The sequence below is a fragment of the Myotis nattereri genome (assembly GCF_964212035.1).
Source record: "Myotis nattereri genome assembly, chromosome: 2".
Taxonomy (NCBI): Eukaryota; Metazoa; Chordata; class Mammalia; order Chiroptera; family Vespertilionidae; genus Myotis; species Myotis nattereri.
In genome coordinates, this window is record NC_138076.1 from 202,426,004 (window position 1) to 202,447,204 (window position 21,201).

Here is a 21,201-nt window from a genome sequence, read left to right on the forward strand (position 1 = left end):
AGTGACAACTTGAGAAATAATGAGACAAAAACTAGCTGTAAGAGCCACTGAGAAAACAAAACACTACAACACAGGGGTAGTCTGGAAGGTTATAAAGAAAACGTTCCCTGACCGGTTTGGCTCAGCGGATAGTGTCGGCCTGCGGACTGGAGGGTCCCGGGTTCGATTCCAGTCAAGGGTATGTTCCTTGGTTGTGGGCACATCCTCATCGATGTTTCTAACTCTCTATCCCTCTCCCTTCCTCTCTGTAAAAAATCAATAAAATATATTTTTTTTAAAAAAAAAGAAGACGTGATGCCTGAATGACATCTACTATAGACTTCAAAGGCTAATATTTTTATATATCCAAAGTAAACCAGACAACAATTTATGTCAAGTTTTACATTTCACAAAGCAATTTTACAATCACCTCAATGTACAGATTAGGAACCGGAGGCCCAAGATAGTACAGGGGCCTGGACTCCCAGGTTCTTTGATTCCATAGACATTCTTTCTCCCAGATCACGCTTGATAATTAATGCAAACCAGTTTTTAATCAGGATAAAATTTGGGGTGGAAAGGCCCGGATAATCCTGACAAGCATAACAGCCCCACCTACCCAGCGCCCCCAGAAGACATCCTCACCCATTCACCCCCATCACCGCCCACCACCGAAGCGCGGGGGTGGAGGGGCGACAGGAGCCTACGTCAGCGGCTTGCTCCCCTCCTCCATTCTTGTCCTCCACCCTTCCCGAAAGGCCAAGCGGCCGGCAGAGGAACCCAGAGGGGGACCAACCTGATTGGGCTGTCCTGCGACACGTGACCCTCACAAGTCCTGGGATTTGGCTAGGCGCAGCCGGAAGCGCCCAGCAAAAGAGGGGTTTGCGCTGGGGGGGAGGGGCGCTAGGAGCCTGGGGGCGGAGCTTGAGCGCTAGCCGCGGCCCCAGTTCTGCCGGCCGTCGGGTCCAAGCCTCTGGTTATTGTACCGCTGCACCTCCGCCACGGTACGACAGCGACCAGTCCCTCGCTTGCGTGGCAGGAGCAGCCGTCCGCGGGAGCGGCAGCCGGGCATGGAAGCGGAAAACGCGGGCAGGTAAGGCCAGGGCGGAGCGCCGCCCCTCCCCCCGCGCCCCTCTCGGCGGGCGGCCGCGGGCGCGCATGCTCGCTGGGGGTCTTCAGGTGCCGCCGCCGGTACAAAGGCCGGGGCCGCGCGTGCGCAGTGCCTGCCTGCCGGCCGGCCGGCCCCTCCGCACCCGGCCCGCCCACCCGGGGCCGCCGCACCTGGGCCCCTCCTCGGCCTTTTCCGGTACCTCGCCGGCTTTCAGATGCGTTAGTGAGCGGCCTGCAGTCTCCTTTTGTGCTTCTGGTGGCCGCCCTTGGCTCCGTGATCGTTTCATTTTGTAGTGAGGTTTATGGGGCTTCCCACCCCAAGATTTACCAAAAGCAGCATCCGGGGCCGCACGATAGCCAGCGCTGCCATCCTGGAGCTCTTGAGTTCTGAGACTGTGAACACCGCTCCCAAAAGTCACCGAAATGTCTTCCAAGGGTCTTGAGGACGAACTTAAGAGTCCATTTTTAATACGTTCCTTTGGGGAGTGTTAGGCGTGTGGGAAAACGTTGCCAAAGCAGAGATTTCGAGATTTGAACGGGCAGAAAACCAAATTAAAAAAAAAAAATCAGATATGGTAAACAACAGGGTCTTTTTATAAAGTGATGCTCCGTATTGGAATAAAATACTGCCAGGCCTATGAAGGCTTATCCTGACTTGCGGTGGCTAATGGGTCCCCGAACTTAGGCAAAATCCTCCCTTCTCTGGGCCTGGTGGTGTCTGTAAATAGGGCGTCGCTGGAATGCGGTTCCGACGTGCGGTGAGTCCGTGTTAGCTGGAAAGGGTTAAGCCACCAGAACCGCCTGAGCGTTTAGGAGAGGAGAGAACCTGTAGATAAAGTGGGAACTTTATCCTGACCTTGTGGATGGAATCCTGGAGTGAAGTTACTCCACTTCTTTCGCAGAAGAACTTTACAAAGAAAAGAATTCGCCAGACCTTGTGGAAATCGCTCTGACCTTTGCGATCTTACTTCAGATCAGAGTGGGAACTTGGGTAAACCCTACTACCATCAAATGAATTCCATGTTCTAAGACCTTGTTTAGTGTCTTATAAAGCAAAGTAACAGGATGGTAGTGTGTTTAGCTCAAAACTGACTTATATTCTGTCTTCACTTAAATCCGTAGAGTTTTAGACCATTTTTTAAATTTTGGCGTGCAAAACTTTAACCTCAGGAAATATGAAGAATTCTGCGTGAATACTGCAAGGAGTTTATCCTTGGGAATTCCGAAATGACAGGCTCCCAGAATCCAAAGAAAGTGGTTCCCTGTTACCCTTACTTTATGCTAATCAAGGAGTGGAATGGGATGCTGGGTAATAATGAGTTTGCTTTTTATTTTGGAGAGTAATTTCAAAACATTCAAAGAGCCCTGGCCGGGTAATTCATTTGGGTGGAGCATCATCCTGTAAAGTGGAGGGTTGTGGATTTGATTCCTAGTCAGGGCACATGCCTAGGTTGTGGGTCCCATCGCCCTGGAGCGCTTGTAGGAGGCAATCGGTGGATGTTTCTCTCTCACAGGAGAGGGGCCTGAATACCGAAAATAAAAACATGAGTCCCTGTTTCTTCCAGAGGTGGAATCTGTCTTCTTAACGTATGGACTTTGATCCTAAACAAAATGTTTGCTTCTCAGTAGTTATTGAGCACATTTATAAGGAACCAGTGACCACTAGGCTATAGTATAAGTTCAGAAAAAAGCAAGAGCCACCAAGCTAGGTCATTCCCTTTTAGCTAATGACAACTAGAGTAGACAACATCAGGAGGGATGAGAGAAGGTACCTAAAATATTTAATCATCTCCTGTTTTTGTTGTTATGGCAAACTTATTACATGCCAGGCACTGTTTTAAGTGTTTTGCACAGGTTACTTACTTTAATCCTCATAACCAGTAAATTAGGTGCAACTATTCCCATTTTACAGATGTGGAATCTGGGGCACAAAGAGGTTAAGGAACTTGCCTACAGAGCTAGAAGTGGCAGTGCTGAAATTTGAACCCAGGCAGTGTGGCTTCAAAGCCTGCCTCCCTAACAATTGTGCCATACCACTGTGTGTGTGTGTGTGTGTGTGTGTGTGCGCGCGCGCGATGAAAATAGACTGATAGCAGTCTAATTAGGTGAAATCAAAGCTGGTTTACAACCGAAAGAGTCAAATGCAGGCTGAAGGGAAGTCTGTACTGATGTGCCATTTCGTTCTACCCCAACTTTGTACTTTTCAGAAGTTGATGAAATTATAAAATGTGTCCCTGACCTAACTCTGGGACCGCTTTGTGGAGTGGATGGGTTGAATCAGAATCCTGATCAATCCCAACCTGCTGGAATGGTGAATCAGCTTTTACAAAAAGAGACACAATGTTTTGCTGAGGTGTGGAAAAATCAATGGTACACGTGAGAGATGATAAAAAGGCAGTTTTCATTGATGGTGAACTCAGTATGAATCGACTGGATACTGTGAGTGCCCTACAGCTAATGTATCGGGTTCTGTACTGTGTCTCCAGAATGAGGAAGTAGATAGCCCGGCTCGGTTTCAGGATGATGAGGCTATATCTGAAGTATTTTTGTTTGTTTGTTTGCTTCTGAGCACCAATAATGACCAAATAGTGAGGAAATTTGAAGTCATACTATATGAAGAGTAGTTAAATGAACTGGGGACTTTGGCTTATTATATATCTTTGTGTTTACAGTTTCTAGTGAATGTGCACAGTGAGTACCCAGTAATACATGGTGAATACACACACTTAAGCATTATTGAATGTAGCCTTTAAATGGTTATGATGGAATCATACTACCCAAAGCAATCTATACATTCAGTGCAATCCCTATTAAAATAGCAATGGCATATTTCACAGATCTAGAACAACACTCCATAAATTCATATGGAACCAAAAAAATCCCGAATAACTGCAGCAATCTTGAGAAAGAACAAAGTTAGAGGAATCACAATACCAGATACCAAGTTACACTACAAAGCCACTGCACTCAAAACAGTCTGGTACTGGCATAAGAACAGGCACAAAGAACAGAACAGATACCCCAGAAAGCAACCAAGCCATTACACTCAATATTTGACAGAGGAGGCAAGGATATACAATGGAGTTTAGACAGCCTCTTCAATAAATGGTGCTGGGAAAATTGGACAGGAACATGCAAAAAAAAATAAAAATGAAACTAGATCACCAACTTACACCATACACAAGATTAAGCTCAAAATGGATAAAAAACTTAAATGTAAGTCGTGAAACCATAAAAATCTTAGAAGAAATCATAGGCAGCAAAATCTCAGACATTTCTCATAGCAATATGTAATACATATCCTAGGGCAAAGAAAACTAATGGGGCTGCATCAAAATAAAAAGCTTCTAAAAAAAATAAAAAAAAAATAAAAAAAAAAATAAAAAGCTTCTGCACAGCAAAAGAAACCATCAGCAAACTGAAAAAAGAGCCCCCCGCATGGAAGAACATATTTGCCAATGATACATCTGATAAGGGGTTAATTTTCAAAATATATAAGGTACTCATACAACTCAACAAAAGGAAGACAAATAGTCCAACCAAAAAATGGGCGGACGACCTATATAGATACTTTTCCAAAGAGGACATACAATTGGCCAAGATACATATGAAAAAATGCTCAACATCACTTATCATCAGAGATGCAAATTAAAACACCACCTGTCAGAATGGCTGTCATCAACAAACAACCAGTGTTGGTGAGGATGTGGAGAAAAGGGAACCCTAGTACACTGCTGGTGAGAATGCAGACTGGAAAACAGGGTGGAGTTTCCTCAAAAAATTAAAAATGGAACTCTCATTTGACCCAGCAATCCCACTTCTAGTAATATATCCTAAGAAACCCAAAATACCAATCAGAATGAATGTATCCCTATGTTCATAGCAGCGCAATTTACAATAGCTAAGATTGGAAACAGCCCAAGTGCCCATCAGTAGATGAGTGGGTAAAAAAGCTGTGATACATTTACACAATGTAATACAATGTGAACCAACTCTTACCGTTTTTGACAGGATGAATGAAACTGGAGAGTTTTATGCTAAGTGAAATAAGCCAGTCAGAGAAAGATAAGTATCACATTATCTCACTCATATGTGGAATCTAATGAACAAAATAAACTGATGAACAAAATAGTTCCAGAGACATAGAAGCATGGAACAGGCTGACGAATTTCAGAGGGAAACTAGGGGTGGAGGTGGGGCAGGAAGATTAACTGGGGAACTTGTATGCATATTTATATAGCCCATGGACACAGACAATAGTCTGGTGAAAGCCTGGGAGGGGCTGGTATGGGGTGGAGGGGGTCAATGGAAAAAACAACCCACAAAGTGGACATCTGTAATACTTTCAACAATAAAGATAAATAAATAAACAAAAGTAAATAGTTATGATGGTATTCCATCATAGTTACATAACTAGTCCTTTGTATTTGAGCTTATGGATTATTTAGTGTTGATTGTTACTTTTATAAGTATTCAGTGTTGTATATGCTTGTTTAAATGAAGATAATAAAACGTTGCCATAGACTGAATATTTGTGTCCTTCCAAAATTCATATGTTGAAACCTCACAGTCTTCAATGTGATGGTATTTGTAGGTGGGGTGGCCTTTGGGAGGTGATTAGGTCATGAGTTCAGAGCCCTCCTAAATGGGATTAATGCCCTTATAGTAAAACAGGTCCCAAGCCCTGGCCAGTTTTGTTCACTGGTTAGAGCGTGGGGGTCACAGGTTCGATTCCTGTCCCTGTTCAGGGCACATGGGAGAAGCAACCAGTCGATGTGTCTCTCTCACATCGATGTTTCTTTCTCTTTCTCTCTTTGCCCCCCTCCCCCCTCTATGCAAAAAATAACCTTGAGTGAGGTTTAAAAAAAAAAAGGTCCCGAGAGAGATGTGTCACTCTTTCTGACGTGTGAACCCAGAATCAGGCCCTGGCCAGATACTGAATCTCCTGGTGCCTGGAAAGGGGACTTTCCAACCTCCAACACTGAGAAATAAATATTTGTTGTTCGTTATCCATCCAGTCTGTGATATTTTGTTGTAGCAGCCCAAATGGATTAAAACAAATGTATTTGGAAAGAGCAACCTAAAACTTTAAAGTAGTGGAAAATAATTGCAGATTAAAGAGGTTGAAGTTGTTTCTTTTAGGGAAAACCTTAAAGAGTTAGTTTAACTACAGGAAAATCTGAACTGAACTCCTCAATCAGCTGGGTATATGTGTGTACGTGTACGCATGTGTGTATGTTTGAGAAAGACTGTCGGAAAATAGACAGTTCATCAGGAAAAACTCAGCTTATCTGTGGGAAACTGTTTATTGCCTTCACTATCTGATAAGCATAGACAGAGAACTCCCCGAAACCCCCTCCTCCCCCCAAGGCTGGGTGCCTTTGAAGCCCTAGCAAAGCTCGGAGCTAGGCGCCACCTCTGTTTGTCCAGACAGTGGTAGCTGAAACTATTCCCCCATTTATTATGTAAATCCTTGCTGATGGGCCAGTCTGCCTGTTCATGGCGGGTCGCCTGCCTAAGGGCTAGGCTATGGGTGCATCCCAGATCAATAAAAACTTGGTGAGGCCTGAGCACAAAGGAAGTCCCTCTCCTTGAGTTGGACTTGCCCGCCTGGACCTCCAATATTGCAAAATTATCTCGTGTCTTTTTCTCTCATTTGTTGTGCGGCTCCTCTTTCAGATACCGAACCCTACTCCATGCAGGACGTGGAAGGAAACACTCAACACTTAAAAATTTCAAACAACTGTAAAAATCAGCCCTTTGAGCACTGCTGTTCCAGAGAAAGGGGGTGCACTTGGAGGCTAGGAGAGAGGAAGGGGTTAGCGGCAGGGAAAGGAGACAGGTGGCATCCAGCAGGTGGGGACAGACATAAATGAAAGGGACAAGTGAAGAAGGGCAAGTAAAGTCATTCATACTTATAAGTTTGAGATCAGGGAATTATAGACAATAAAAGCTCTTTGGGGTGTGTCTGGAATCTGGACAGATTTGGTCCTATTTTCTATGCATCCTTCATGTATGGAGAAGTCACCAAATCTCACCTCATTTTCATGGTGAGGCAACAGAGCTCTCGAGGATGAATGACTTGACTAGCTGCTCTTTTGTGGCTCTTCCCCTTGTACAGAGACAATTATTGTTCATAAATATTGCAGAATTCTGAGTTATGAAGTGGCAGTTACCATATACAAAGACAGCAGTGTATTTAAGAGGTATTTTAACATTAAGGATGAAAGAAATTTACGTTTACAAATTTATTATTACATAAAAGAAAATGAGATTACTCAGAACTCTTTAGTTGCCTAGCATTCAAGTTCATGAAGGTTTTTGTACAGATGTCATGCTTTCTTCTGCCAACTAAAAGAATGTTGTAACCCACCCTGTTTCCTTTTGTTCTGGCTGTAAGTTGATCAGGCTAAATTTAACACTCAAAGATAGTGTTACTTTAGAACTCACACATTTTATTTTCCATAGCTTTATTTTTGTGTCTGTTCTAATTTAATTTACTGTAAAGTGCCAGAGATAGTTTTTAAAAGATTAAGGGACACATCAGTATTCTAGATAAATTTCTAGATTTCTTTCAAAATTGATATATAAAATAAAGCTCCAGGTATTTTTCTTCATTATTTTTTACTTCAATCAGCTGATTTTGAAAATATTAATTTTTCATTTCTGAGCCCCAGAATTTCTGAAGATCCTTAGTGACCCCCTAAGTATGCTAAGGGAGCCATATTTCAGAAATCTATTTTTTAAAGTCTGGAGTCCTTGCCCTGTCCAGTGTGGCTTCATTGCTTGAGCGTTGTCCTGTGTACCAAAAGGTTCAATTTCTGGTCAGGCACATGCCTATTTTGTGGGTTTGATTCCTGGTACGGGAGTCAGCTGATCAATGTTTCTCCCTTCCTCTCTCTCTAAAATCAATGAAAACATTTATTTTTAAGTTCAGAGCCCTTTTGTAATGTGAATGGTGTTTCCCCAATTTTTATATGCTTTAAGTTTGGATTTTTCTTTACTTTTAAAAATGTTTATGTATTGAGGGAGGGAAGGAGAGAGGGAGGGAGGGACGGAGGGAGGGAGGGAGAGAGAGAGAGAGAGAGAGAGAGACATCAATTTTGCTGTTCCACTTATTTATACATTCATTGGTTGATTCTTGTATGTGCCCTGACTGGGAATCGAACTTGCAACCTTGGCGTATTGGGCCGACACTCTAACCAACTGAGCTACCCAGCCAGAGCTTAGGTTTGGATTTTTGTGAAGTACTCAACATCTGTTGAATTCTGAGAGTGGTAGCAAGAAACATGGTGGAGGGGGAGGTGGTAGGTTGCCTTCCTGATAATATGACAAAGAGCAGACCTCGTGCATTCTTTGGCCACTCATTTACTGTGACCACATGTCTTTACTTTTCTATATTCTAACCGAAAGCGCTGTTAGCCTCTCGGAAACTGGCATTAGCCCCAGCCAAAAGTTACAGTTCGTTTTACTAGAATTTCCAGAGGGCAAACTGCACATGATCTCGCAATGTTATTTACTTGAAGGTTGCTAAGAGAATAGATCTTAAACGTTCTCATTACAAAAAAGAAATATGGTGATTATGTGACATGATGGAGGTGTTAGCTAAGGCTGTTCCATGGCGAGCAGCACTGTGCAATGCAGGGTGGGGCAAACGTAGATTTATAGTTGTCCATATATAAAGTGAGACAATAATCTATATCTATCTATCTACACACACACACACACACACACACACACACACACACACGGCTTATATGCAAAGTGTTCCCTCAGGAGTTCAACCGGGAGACCAGGAGTTCGATGACGTGCACTGACCACCAGGGGGTGGCGTGGAATGAGGAAGGCCCCGGCCAGCAGCCAGAAGGCCCCGATCGGCCCTGATCGCCAGCCAGACCTAGGGACCCTACCCGTGGATGAATTTTGTGCACTGGGCCTCTAGTTAATCCTACATAATAAAAGGCTAATATGCAAATAGGCCAAACAGCGGAACAACCGGTCACTGTGATGTGCACTGACCACAGGGGGTGCGTGCGGAACATGGCGGGCATTGGCAGCAGACAGCAGAGCACGGAACATAGCAGGCGTTGGCCGCGGTGGGATGGTGCGGTTGATGAACAGGGTTGCCAGACCAAGGCGTGGCACTGGTCGCTGTCATCAGGGCGAGCCTCTGGTGGTTACTGAAAATTTTTTGCTCCCGCACACCGCGGTCCCACCCGCCACTTGCACCCACTACCAGCACCTGGCACCAGTCCCGATTGCTCTGTGCCGTCAATGGGTGCGAGCAGTGGCTGCCAGCCCCAATTGCCCCTAAGGGATTCTCCACCTCCCCTTGCTCCTGAGGGACAATCGGACCAGCATCCGCCACTTGCACCCACTGCTGGTGCTGGCCCCAGTTGCTTCGCGCCATCAGTGGGTGCAAGCGGGGCTGGTGCCATCAGTGCATGGGAGCAGCGGGAGCGGGGCTGCTGGCAGACAGGGACTAGGGGCCACAGCAGGCGAGGCTGGGCAGGGGCGCAGAGGATGGGCCAAGACCCACCCCTGTGCCCACTGCAGCCTCACAGCCCACAGTTTCTTTCAAGATACACGAATTCGTGACTGGGCCCCTAGTAAATAATAATACAAGAATAAATTGTATTTCGTGTACTCACAACAGCAAACCTACTCTTGCCCCACCCTGTATGTAAGTGTATCAAATCAACATGTTGTACATCTTTAACTTACACAATGTTATATCAAAATTGGGGGGAAAGTTAGGCCAGGGGAGGGTTAGATTAGAGGATTCAATACTGATGGTAGTAACACAAATTGTTTTTGTGTTCCTGTGTGGACTTGTGGGCCTTTTGTGTCTCCCTGCTAGAAATTCCCATGATCTCATCTCAGGGAAAGTGCAGGCTGACTTGACGGACTGGTAAGTTGTGTTGAGGACACATCTTGCCATTAAACAGTGTGAGAGTGAATTAGTGTTGGTTCGTAAAGGTTGGGTGAGTGTGTACATATGAGACTAGATCTTCCTCCTCACTTTGACCCGTTGTCAACTCCAAATAAATACCACATTCTGGTTTCAACATACTTGGATCCTGAAAAGTTACGTACAGCTGATCCTTTAAACTTACATTTGGGTAATTTTACCCTCTTCTCTTAATTTAATTGTTCTTTCAGCTATTCTCTTCAGCAAGCTCAAGCTTTTTACACATTTCCATTTCAACAAATGATGGCCGAGGCTCCCAACATGGAAGTTATGGACACAGCGCAGATGCCAGCGGAAGTTCCAGAGCCAGCTCCTGCTCAGGCACCTGAACAAGGTAGTTGCACCAGGAGAGCATAGAAAAGTAGCTATTGGATTAGCCTACTTTTTAAGAAAGGGTTTAATGATGAATTTTAGTGTTAAAATTTTTTAAAAATTTTTTTATTGATTTCAGAGAGGAAGGGAGAGAGAGAGAGAGAGAGAGAAACATCAATGATGAGAGAGAATCATTGATCGGCTGCCTCCTGCACCCTCCTTACTGGGAATTGAGCCCACAGCCCAAGAATGTGCCCTGACCGTGAATCGAACCGCGACCTCCTGATTCATTGGTCAATGCTCAACCACTGAGCCATGCCAGCCTGGCTAGTGTTAAAAAATTTAACCCACTTTTTAGGTACTTAGTATCTGCCAGGCACTGTAGGTTTGTGGGGCAGAAGGGGGGGGAACATGGATCCTGTCCTGGCTGGTATGGCTTTATTGGTTGGGTGTTGTCCCATGTACCTAAGTGTCTCTGGTTCAGTACCTGGTTGGGGCACATAACTTGGTTGCAGGCTTGATCCCCAGGGAGGGTGTGTGGGAAGCAGCCAGTGGATATTTATTTCTCTCTCTCTCTCTCTCTCTCTCTCTCTCTCTCTCTCTCTCCCTCCCTCCCTCCCTCCCCCCTCCCATCCCTCCCTCCCTCTTCCTCTCTCTCCCTCCCTTCCTCTCTCTGAAATCAATAAAACATATTTTTGAAAAGGGATATGGATCCTGCTCTAGAATATCTCATAATCTAGTAGGGGAAAATAATAAGTAAATACACGTCATGGCTCAGCACACAGAGCAGTGAAGAGCGGCGTAGGATGCTGTGAGAGCTCATGGCATTGACACCTAACTCAGACTGAGGCTCAGAGGCAGCTTCCCAGAGCTCAGAAACTCCAGGGGAAGGAGACGTTATCCCCAGGAAGAAAGGGCTGGGGAAGTTCCAGGTGGAGGGAAGCATGCACAAAACACAGACAAGAAGAAGCACGACAGTTAAAAAACAGTGATTCTGACATGGGAGTCTGGGGTATAGCAAAGAAATGGTGAGAGACGAGGCTGGAAAGGGGGCATTGAGGCTTGTTTAGCCTAAAAGATGTATATCCTGTTCTGAAGGCAATAGGGAGCTGTTGAGAGAATGTAGGTAGGTAGTGGCGTAGTCTAGTGGCATTTGAAAATATCAGCCTCAGGTATTACAGAGGATAGAATGGGTGGTAGAAAACAAGCAGAACTTGGAGGTAAGGAGTGGATTAGAGATCCTTTGAATAATCTGGGGACAAAATGAGGAGGATGTAAAGGGGTGGAGAAGGACAGAATTAGGAACTACTCCAGAGGTAGAATTACTGGCCATGGTAGATGGATTTCATGGGGAGACAAGGAGGAAAAGGAATCTGGAAATAATTCCTAGACAGTTGGATGAAGGAGGTACCATTCACCAAGCTAGAGAATTAGAAGAAAGGAGAACAGATTTGGGGGTGGGGAGATGGAGAGCTCCTCTCCAGCTGCTCTCTCTAGGGCAGCTGTATTGCATAAGAAATGTGCTCCAAGTTCCAGGTTATGATCCCAGGAACATGCCTCCCTTCACTGCGTTGGGGATACCCCTGCCCTTGACCGCTTTTTTTCTGGGCAGGCAGCACTCGGGCTTCCCCAGCTACAAGCCAGTGGAGGTGGATCTCTTGGCATAGGAGTGGCTAAAGCAGTGTGAGGTAGAAAAAAGGAAGGACGAGAGGCTAGGGTGGAGAAATGCCAAATAGTAGTAGAATGGGGGAGGAGCCTGAGAAGTTATAAGACAGATGTTAGAGAACTAAGGTTAGAAAACCAAGGCTTCCTGTCAGATATTTTAGGACAGTGGTTTGTGACCAAAGATGATTTTGCCCTCTAGGGACGTTTGTATTGTCTGGAGACACCTTTGATTGTCATGACTGGCTGGATGCTACTGGCATCTAGTGGGCAGAAGCCAAGGCTGTTATTAAATATAGAATGTTGCCAGCCCATGTGACTCAGAGGTTGAACAATGACCCATGAACCAGGAGGTCACGGTTCGATTCCTGGTCAGGGCACATGCCTGGGTTGCAGTCTTGATCCCCAGTGGGGAGTGTGTAGAAGGCAGTCAGTCAGTGATTCTCATCATTGATGTTTCTGTCTCTCTCTCCCTCTCCCTTCCTCTCTGAAATCAATAAAAAATATATATATTTTTAAAATATATAGAATGTTAAACATTTTATAATATACAGAACAGTCTCCCACAACCAAAAATCATTCAGTGTAAGATGTCAGTAGTGCCAAGACTGAGAAGCTCTGCATTAGGTCCTGAGATCAGATTCCTACTGCCAGCCTGAGGTTTCCTCTTCAGCACCTGAGTTCAGAACTCTGCACGTGTGTGTGGAACAGACACTCAGAACCTCTAAAACAAGCCCACAGGCCTTGCTTTTGAGGCTGTCTACTGCTGGAATTATGGGGAAATTGAGTTAAGCTGTTTCCCTTCCTCCCTGTTTCGCTGTCTACTTTTTCTGTCATTTGTTAACTTAGCTATTCATGTATTTACGTGTAGAATTCCTATAAAATAGTACATAGATGCTTTGTATCCCAGGGGAGGCCAAGATGCTAGGTAAGATTGTGTAGAAAATCAATTGGTGATTCTGATGGAGGTCTCATCCCAACAACAGCCAGCAGAGGAGGGAGGGTCGTGGATGGGGCCACACGAACCCAGTTGGAGGGTGAAGCAAGGGGAAGACATTGTAGAGGAAACTGGCACTTGGAGATTGAGGAGAAAGGTGAAAAGGATGTGGATAGGGTGGCTTTTCTGGAAAACTGCCAGGGCTTTGCAGTTGCGGTTTTCTGCATCACATCCTGGAAATCATTGTGTTTCAGAGGCTCCCAAAGGAAGGAAAAGAAAACCCAGAACAAGACAACCAAAAAAACCAGCAGAACCCAAGAAAACTGCCAAGGCCCAAAAGCCTGCCGAGGCCAAGAAAGCCGCTGAGGCCAAGAAAGCCACCGAGGCCAAGAAACCTGCTGAGGCCAAGAAGTCTGCCAAGTCTGCAAAATCAAAAGAAAAGCAAGAAAAAATTACAGACACGTTTAAAGTGAAGAGAAAAGTTGACCGTTTTAATGGTGTTTCAGAAGCTGAACTTTTGACCAAGACGCTCCCGGACATTTTGACCTTCAATCTGGACATTGTGATTGTAAGGATTTCTGTTCTCATTTGGTTTTATAAATAGCACTAGAGGCCCAGCACGCGAAATTGCACAAGACTCAGACCCGCTGTGCTGCGGGACCCATCAATGCACCTCCTGGTGACCGGTCGTTTGGTCGTTACAGCGTTACGGTCACTGGCCTTTTATAATATAGGAGATTGGTGGATTAACTTAACCTTTATCCTTGCAAATAATTTTGCTGAAAAGAACCGTTTCTGAGAATCCTTTTGGTAGTACGTGATGTCACCTTCATGAGGTCCTATTACTGGGGAGTGTTTGAGAGGGTGGGCTCCAGAGTAGAGTTGTCCAGTGTCCAATCCTGCCACATGGGTATGACCCTAGGCAAGCCTTAACTTTCCTGAGCCCCAGTTTCCTCCTTGGTGAAACAGGTGATAATAGTGCCTCTCTCATAGGGTTTCAATTAAATTAAATAGTCCATGTAACTCAGACTGCATGACATCTGTGAGTTCCCCACGAATGGTAACACTGATTTTGAACTTTGATTTTTGTCTGTAACTGTAAGAAACAGCATGCAGACAGCTGTGCAGATGTTGTGAAGTCAGCTGCTTGCTGGGAGCTGAGAAGGAGACTTGTGGCTAAACCTGGGCTCAGACTCACCGATGGCTCCAGAGCAGGGGTCTTCAAACTACGGCCCGCGGGCCACATGCAAATACAAATATTGTATTTGTTCCCGTTTTGTTTTTTTTACTTCAAAATAAGATATGTGCAGTGTGCATAGGAATTTGTTCATAGTTTTTTTTTAAACTATAGTCCGGCCCTCCAACGGTCTGAAGGTCAGTGAACTGGCCCCCTGTTTAAAAAGTTTGAGGCCGAAACCGGTTTGGCTCAGTGGATAGAGTGTCGGCCTGTGGACTGAAGGGTCCCAGGTTCGATTCCGGTCAAGGGCATGTACCTTGGTTGCGGGCATATCCCCAGTAGGAGATGTGCAGGAGGCAGCTGATCGATGTTTCTCTCTCTCTCATCGATGTTTCTAACTCTCTATCTCTCTCCCTTCCTCTCTGTAAAAAAAAAAAAAAAAAGTTTGAGGGCCCCTGCTCCAGAGCCTCTTTCTTTCCAGCCCAGTGGGTGGGGGTGGGTCCTGGGGATATGAGGGAATCAAACTGGTTTTTAAAAACAACAGCATAACTTTTAATATAAAGGAAATTTTTTTTCCTCAGACTGGAGTACTTTATTCAGATCAAGAGGAGGTAATTGGTAAATGATACTGCGTATGATGTCAGATTACACTTTTAATAAATTCAATTTTGTCCACCACTCTGTCGCCCTTACACCCTACTAAAATGTATGAACATTTTTTTAGATTGGTATAAACCCGGGACTGATGGCTGCTTACAAAGGGCATCATTACCCTGGACCTGGAAACCATTTTTGTAAGTGGTTGCTTTTTTATTATTACTGTAATTTTAAACTCGATACCTGTGTTAATAGTTTGGGTTGTTTTTTTAAGCCAAATTGTGTTTTTAATAAGAGAGATTGTATATATGTATCAATATACATCCATGATTTCTATGTGTGTATACACAAAGAAGGTTTGGAATGACATGTCACTTGGTTTCCAAGAGTAGAGGGGCATGAAAAGGAGTACTTCCTCCTTTGTTTGGATTGTTTCAAGTGAGTGTTACTACTTTTTTAAAGGGTTTTTTTAGTTGTCACCTATTGATGTAGCAGCCATAGTGCATCGCTGAGCCAGTGCAGACAGAACACTGACTCTTGCAGATTTCTGCTGATGGCCATCGCATTTCTAGGAGAGATGAAATGCTTGCTCATTGGCAGTCAAGTTGAGAAGTGCTGTGATTGGAGACATTCTGTACAGAAACTCCATATCTAGCAGAAAATAGTATTAAAGACCTTCATACTTGTCGAGTGAGCTTTAAAACCATGTATAACTATTGAATTGTCCTGTATACCAGTCGTCTTGTCAGCATGCCTAATGGAACAAGGCATGCTGTAGGCCCTCGGGAACTAGCAGCTAGTGGGTGATCTAAGAATAACATAAAAAATATTTAGGACAGCCCTGACCGGTGTGGCTCAGTGGATAGAGCGTCAGCCTGCAGACTGAAGGGTCCCAGGTTCGATTCTAGTCAAGGGCATGTACCTTGGTTGCAGGCACATCCCCAGTAGGGGGTGTGCAGGAGGCAGCTGATCGATGTTTCTCATCGATGTTTCTAACTCTCCCTCTCCCTTCCTCTCCATAAAAAATAATAATAATAATGATTAAAAATTAAAAAAAATATTTAGGGCAAATGATAGTAATGTGTTTTTGGAATGAATAGCATATTGTCTCCATTATTTAAAAAGTTTTTTTCTGCTAAAAATGTCCAGAACAGCATAGAAAGGAGAAGAAAGTCGAATAAATGGATATAGCCTTGTGTCTTTCTGATCTTTAAAAAAAAATAAAAAATAAAAAGTTTTTTCCTAGGGAATTTTGAACTTTTCATTTTCTCCACTGTCAAGCCCATCAGTGTATGTTTACCTGTTTGAGGTATTCCCGGGCAGGTGGTGGTATCACCAATGATAAGAAAGGAGAGCTGTTTCAGAGTTTCCTATACTGACTAGATGTATATTCTTGACAGGCCTTTATCCTAACTCCCCTATGAAAAGGGAATGATAATAGTAATATCTCATAAGTATGATGATTAAATAAGATAATACAGGCAAAGGGCTTAGCATGGTACCTAGCACACAGTAATTGTTTGATACGGTTTTTGATCTATGTTATAATATTTTAAAAAAATTTTAAATTTCAAGAATAGGATATAAATCAATGGACATATCTCAGAAGGGAGGAAGGTGGAAAGGGACTGGAAGGGATTAATCAAAGAATATATATGTATATATGCTTAGCCCATGGAGACAAACAGTAATGCCATAACGGCCTGGGGTGGGGTGGGGACTGGGTGGAGAGGGGCAAATGGGGGACATCTATAATACTGTCAACTATAAAAATATAAGAGAGCATGCCCTAACCGGTTTGGCTCAGTGGATAGAGCATCAGCCTGCGGACTAAAGAGTCCCAGGTTTGATTCCAGTCAAGGGCATGTACCTTGGTTGCAGGCACATCCCCAGTAGGAGGTGTGCAGGAGGCACCTGATCGATGTTTCTCTCTCATCGATGTTTCTAACTCTCTATCCCTCTCTCTTCCTCTCTGTAAAAAATCAATAAAATATATTTTTTAAAATAAAGCAGAACAATTTTTAAAAAATAGACTACTACATCAACCCATAGGGCAGAAACCTTTGACCTTCTATGGGAATAAATAAACTCTCTTTCTCACAGGGAAGTGTCTATTTATGTCAGGACTGAGTGAGGTCCAACTGAACCATATGGATGATCACACTTTACCAGGAAAATATGGTATTGGATTTACCAATATGGTGGAAAGGACAACACCAGGCAGCAAGGACCTCTCCAGGTAATTACATAACATTTATTTTTATAGGCTGAACTTTGGCCGTGCTGGTGCCTTGTACACTCTAGGAATACCATATGTGTCTAGTTAGCTGAACTTGACAAACAGTATGTGATTTGATCTTTCTTGGAAAGCTATCTGAATTTAGTATAGTATAAATATTGCCATACTTATATTATGACTTTTTAATTTAATTTTAGTAAAGAATTTCGTGAAGGAGGACGTATTCTAGTGCAGAAATTACAGAAATATCAGCCACGAATAGCAGTGTTTAATGGAAAATGTAAGGTTTTGCTTTTAAATTTTATCTTTTTTCTTTGCTAACATTATGGACAATGTAAATATGTTTGCATTTCATTTTAGGTATTTATGAAATTTTTAGTAAAGAAGTTTTTGGAGTAAAGGTTAAGAACTTAGAATTTGGACTTCAACCCCACAAGATCCCAGACACAGAAACTGTAAGTCCTTAAAATTATATTTGCAGATCAGCTTAAAGTGGATTTTTTTTTCTAGCCAGTTGACCTTTTTTATTTGTCCTACCCATTGTAATCTATGCTATGAAAAGAAAAACTCAACCACTTATGTTAATTTTGCATAAACTGCTAAAGTAATAAGTATCAAGTCATGAACCCAAAGAAAGACACATTTTCTATCTCCGTAGCAGTGGGTTGAACAGATTTCTATAACTGTCCAATTTTACGATTCTAGCTCTGCTATGTGATGCCATCATCCAGTGCAAGATGTGCTCAGTTTCCCCGAGCCCAGGACAAAGTTCATTACTACATTAAGTTGAAAGACTTAAGAGACCAATTGAAAGGCATTGAACGAAACACCGACGTTCAGGAAGTTCAGTATACATTTGACCTGCAGCTTGCCCAAGGTGTGTCCCCGTTGTTGCTCCTTGTTTTCATTTCATGTCTGTATACACTCCAGAAAGTATGTTGTGGATTTAAAAGCAGGAGAGGAGAAAGCAGTTATATCTGCAGCCAGAGTGCTCTGATAATGGCTGTTAGTCACTGTTAGAATCTCCTTTTACTAAGGTCTTCCCGGTGCTCTTACAGATGTTGAGGATATAAGAAACATTGTAACCCACGCAAAATTAAATCTTATAGGCTGTAAGAGTTAATATAGTATTAACTCATAGTTCTTATGAGTTAATATAGTATATGTTAACTCATATACTATATGAAGAGTGCAAAAGGTCATACATAGCAAAAGACGTATCTCAGTGTACATGAATATTTAAGAAAAAGATTTCTTCCTCATGATTTCTGAATAAAGCTATCTCTTAAACATGTTGTACAAAATTAACTTTAAATCTCTTGCCCTCCCCACAGAGGATGCAAAGAAGATGGCTGTTAAGGAAGAAAAATATGATCCGGGTTATGAAGCAGCATATGGCGGTGCTTATGGTGCAAATCCATGCAATGGTGAACCTTGCAGCTTCTCTTCAAATGGGCTAAGTATGTCCCCTCCCTATGTTTGTTCTCTCAAAGACTTGCTTTTGTCAGGATTGAGGGGTAGGGGAAGTTCTTTTAAAAGGAGTAAATTATTGAAGAATGGGAATTATTATATAAAAATCTGGTTAGTGATTCGTAGAGAAAATGTGATGGTTATTTATATGTTTACACAAACTTACAGCCTCTTTACTTTTAAGTCACTAACTCCAGTAAGTCATCTTAGTTGCATTTTCCTCCTTGGATAACAAATGAGGACTTATTAGTCCGGTACCTGAAAATAGAACAGAAATATACTGTATTCAAGAAGCTTGTTTGTCCTAGCTGGTTTGGCTCAGTGGATAGAGTGTCGGCCTGTGGACTGAAGGGTCCCGGGTTTCATTCCAGGCAAGGGCACATACCTGGGTTGTGGGCTCAATCCCCAGTAGGGGGCATGCAGGAGGCAGCCAATCAATGATTCTCTCTCATCATTGATGTTTCTATCTATCCCTCTCCCTTCCTCTCTGAAATCAATTATATATATTTAAAAAGAAGAAGAAGCTTACTTAACTATTTTAATAACAGTTGTCATTCACTGGACAGTTAAAATCCCCTAATTTGATCATTTAAAGCAGCGGTTCTCAACCTGTGGGTCAAACGACCCTTTCACAGGGGTCGCCTAAGACCATCGGAAAACACATATATAATTACATATTGTTTTTGTGATTAATCACTATGCTTTAATTATGTTCAATTTGTAACAATGAAATTGGGGTTCACCACAACATGAGGAACTATATTAAAGGGTCGCGGCATTAGGAAGGTTGAGAACCACTGATTTAAAGCTTTTAAATGTAAGAAACTAACACTCTCCCTCTCCCCTTCCTCCCCAACAGCAGCTGACTGTGGAGAATCGACTTTCAGTGACGTTCCCAACGGGCAGTGGATGAGCCAGTCGTTTACGGACCAGATTCCTTCCTTCAACAATCATTGTGGGATGCAAGAACAGGAGGAAGGAAACCTTGCTTAGGCACGGTGCTTCTCAGCCCTGCTCCAATGCTGCAGTTTTATTGCAGTTGTCAGGAAGTGTCCCTCAGTTTGCTAACTGAAGTATTTTATTAGTGTTTTCCTCTGGTGATGTATCCATAGTACAGTTGTGTGGTAGAATCAACTGTATGAACCTAGGTAGTTTGGAAGGAACATTTAGGATTTTTTTGTATATGAGTTTTTGTATTTGAATGAACCATCATTCCAGCATTTTATAGAGGCTTTTTCATTTAGGAAGAAAGTGATTTTTTGGGGGGTGTCACTTTCAAACTGTAATTTAAGAAATGCAACAGTCTGAATATTTATATTTGATTATTCACTGTGCATAAACCTAGAAACACCATTACCCCTCTTATGCCTAAGAAGGGCATGCTGTTAATAAGAGTTGCCACTGGTAAATAGGCAGATGTGTGGATTTTCATGTGAAGTTAAGCCTCTGGAGTCACGTTCACACTCAGACCTCTTTACCAATGGTGATCGTTTGTAAGAGTTGCTTTCTAGTACAAACGTAGAGCGTGGCCTTGCAGCAGCAAGACCAACCTGGCCTTACGTGACAGGGCATCCAACCCTGGCTTTGGCCTCCTCACCCTGTGTGTTAGTTCTCTAATAGGCAGAACCTACTCTGCTGGGATGGTGGGCTCCAGGGAATGCAGCAGACCTTTTAAATGTTGTTACTTCATCTGTTTTACTTGAGAGACATACACTCGATAGGGAAGGAACTGAATTTCTCTTTCAGTTCGAATTTCATCTTCCTCGGCTTTAGGGGTGTAACATGGCAAGTGATGAGAAATGAATTTTCAGGCTGAGCGGCAAGATGCCGGAGGTGTTCGATAATCTTTTTTAAACTGGTGCTTTATGTACATGAGATGTGCTACTATAATTAAGACAGAAATTTTCTTGCTAGTTAAATCTCATAAGCCAGTAATTTACAAACTTCTGTCTCTGCATCATTGTTCTTTGTTACTGTGGACTATGTTAACCTTATGCAAGGTTAGTTTTTAAGTAATGTACCTTTGTGATTTTTAATGCATTTTCCAAGGTGCTACAGATAGTCCAGACTTCTCTGCCAGGCAGATATAAACCTGGGTGTTTGGAAATGCTATTTGCATCTCCCCTTGATCACTTATACCCACAGAGCATGCTTTTCAATATGGAAATATTTATCAAAAGGTGTTTTTCTAAAAGGTTATATGCCGTTCTTTTTTTATAATAAGAGAAACAAATCCTTGTTGTGAAACTTAACATGCTGTTTAGCTGCTGGCTGTGATGAATTTTATTTTTCCTTTAGTCTGGATCAAGCTGTGTAGGAGTCATTCATGTTATTTAAATCATGTACTGTACTGCTGTTTACATGGATGTTTTGTGCGGGTGCTTTGAAGCGCCTTGCATCAGGGACTAGGAACAACTGAATTATTTTTTCATGGGACTGTGTAAAGCATGTAACTAGGTATTGCTTTGGTATATAATGATTTGTAGCCTTACAATGGATTTTTTTTATTTAAGTGGAGAAAATACCCTTTAAATTATGGACACTTACTAGAGAATGGGTTTAAGGACTTTGCAAGCGTACAGCAATGGTGTGTTTCATTAAATGACAGGTAGTAAATGTTGATATATTCTATACATGACAGTATGAGACTTTTTCATTAAAAAATATTGAAAAAGTTTTTAAATTCATTTGAAAGTCTGATGATTTTTACAATAAAAAATATAAGAATGATTATCCTTAAGTTGCAG

The 21,201-nt window shown here is 42.8% G+C and overlaps 1 protein-coding gene across 1 annotated transcript; it reads left to right on the forward strand.

The window, feature by feature from the left end:
- Positions 1-868: 868 nt before the first annotated feature.
- Positions 869-21,185, forward strand: TDG (thymine DNA glycosylase). The gene is made up of 10 exons (XM_081085114.1): positions 869-1,072; positions 10,252-10,394; positions 13,226-13,539; positions 14,873-14,942; positions 16,849-16,984; positions 17,182-17,264; positions 17,345-17,439; positions 17,690-17,861; positions 18,319-18,444; positions 19,314-21,185. Exons 1-10 carry the CDS (start codon positions 1,050-1,052, stop codon positions 19,445-19,447), a joined length of 1,296 nt encoding a protein of 431 aa, XP_080941240.1. The 5' UTR covers positions 869-1,049; the 3' UTR covers positions 19,448-21,185.
- Positions 21,186-21,201: the final 16 nt, after the last annotated feature.

Excerpts from the sequence above, each read along its gene's own strand:
- TDG (XM_081085114.1), top strand. The coding sequence starts at position 1,050 with ATGGAAGCGGAAAACGCGGGCAG. Across the intron at positions 1,073-10,251 it reads GAAGCGGAAAACGCGGGCAG|CTATTCTCTTCAGCAAGCTC; the intron begins GTAAGGCCAGGG and ends TTGTTCTTTCAG. Across the intron at positions 17,440-17,689 it reads AGATCCCAGACACAGAAACT|CTCTGCTATGTGATGCCATC; the intron begins GTAAGTCCTTAA and ends TTACGATTCTAG.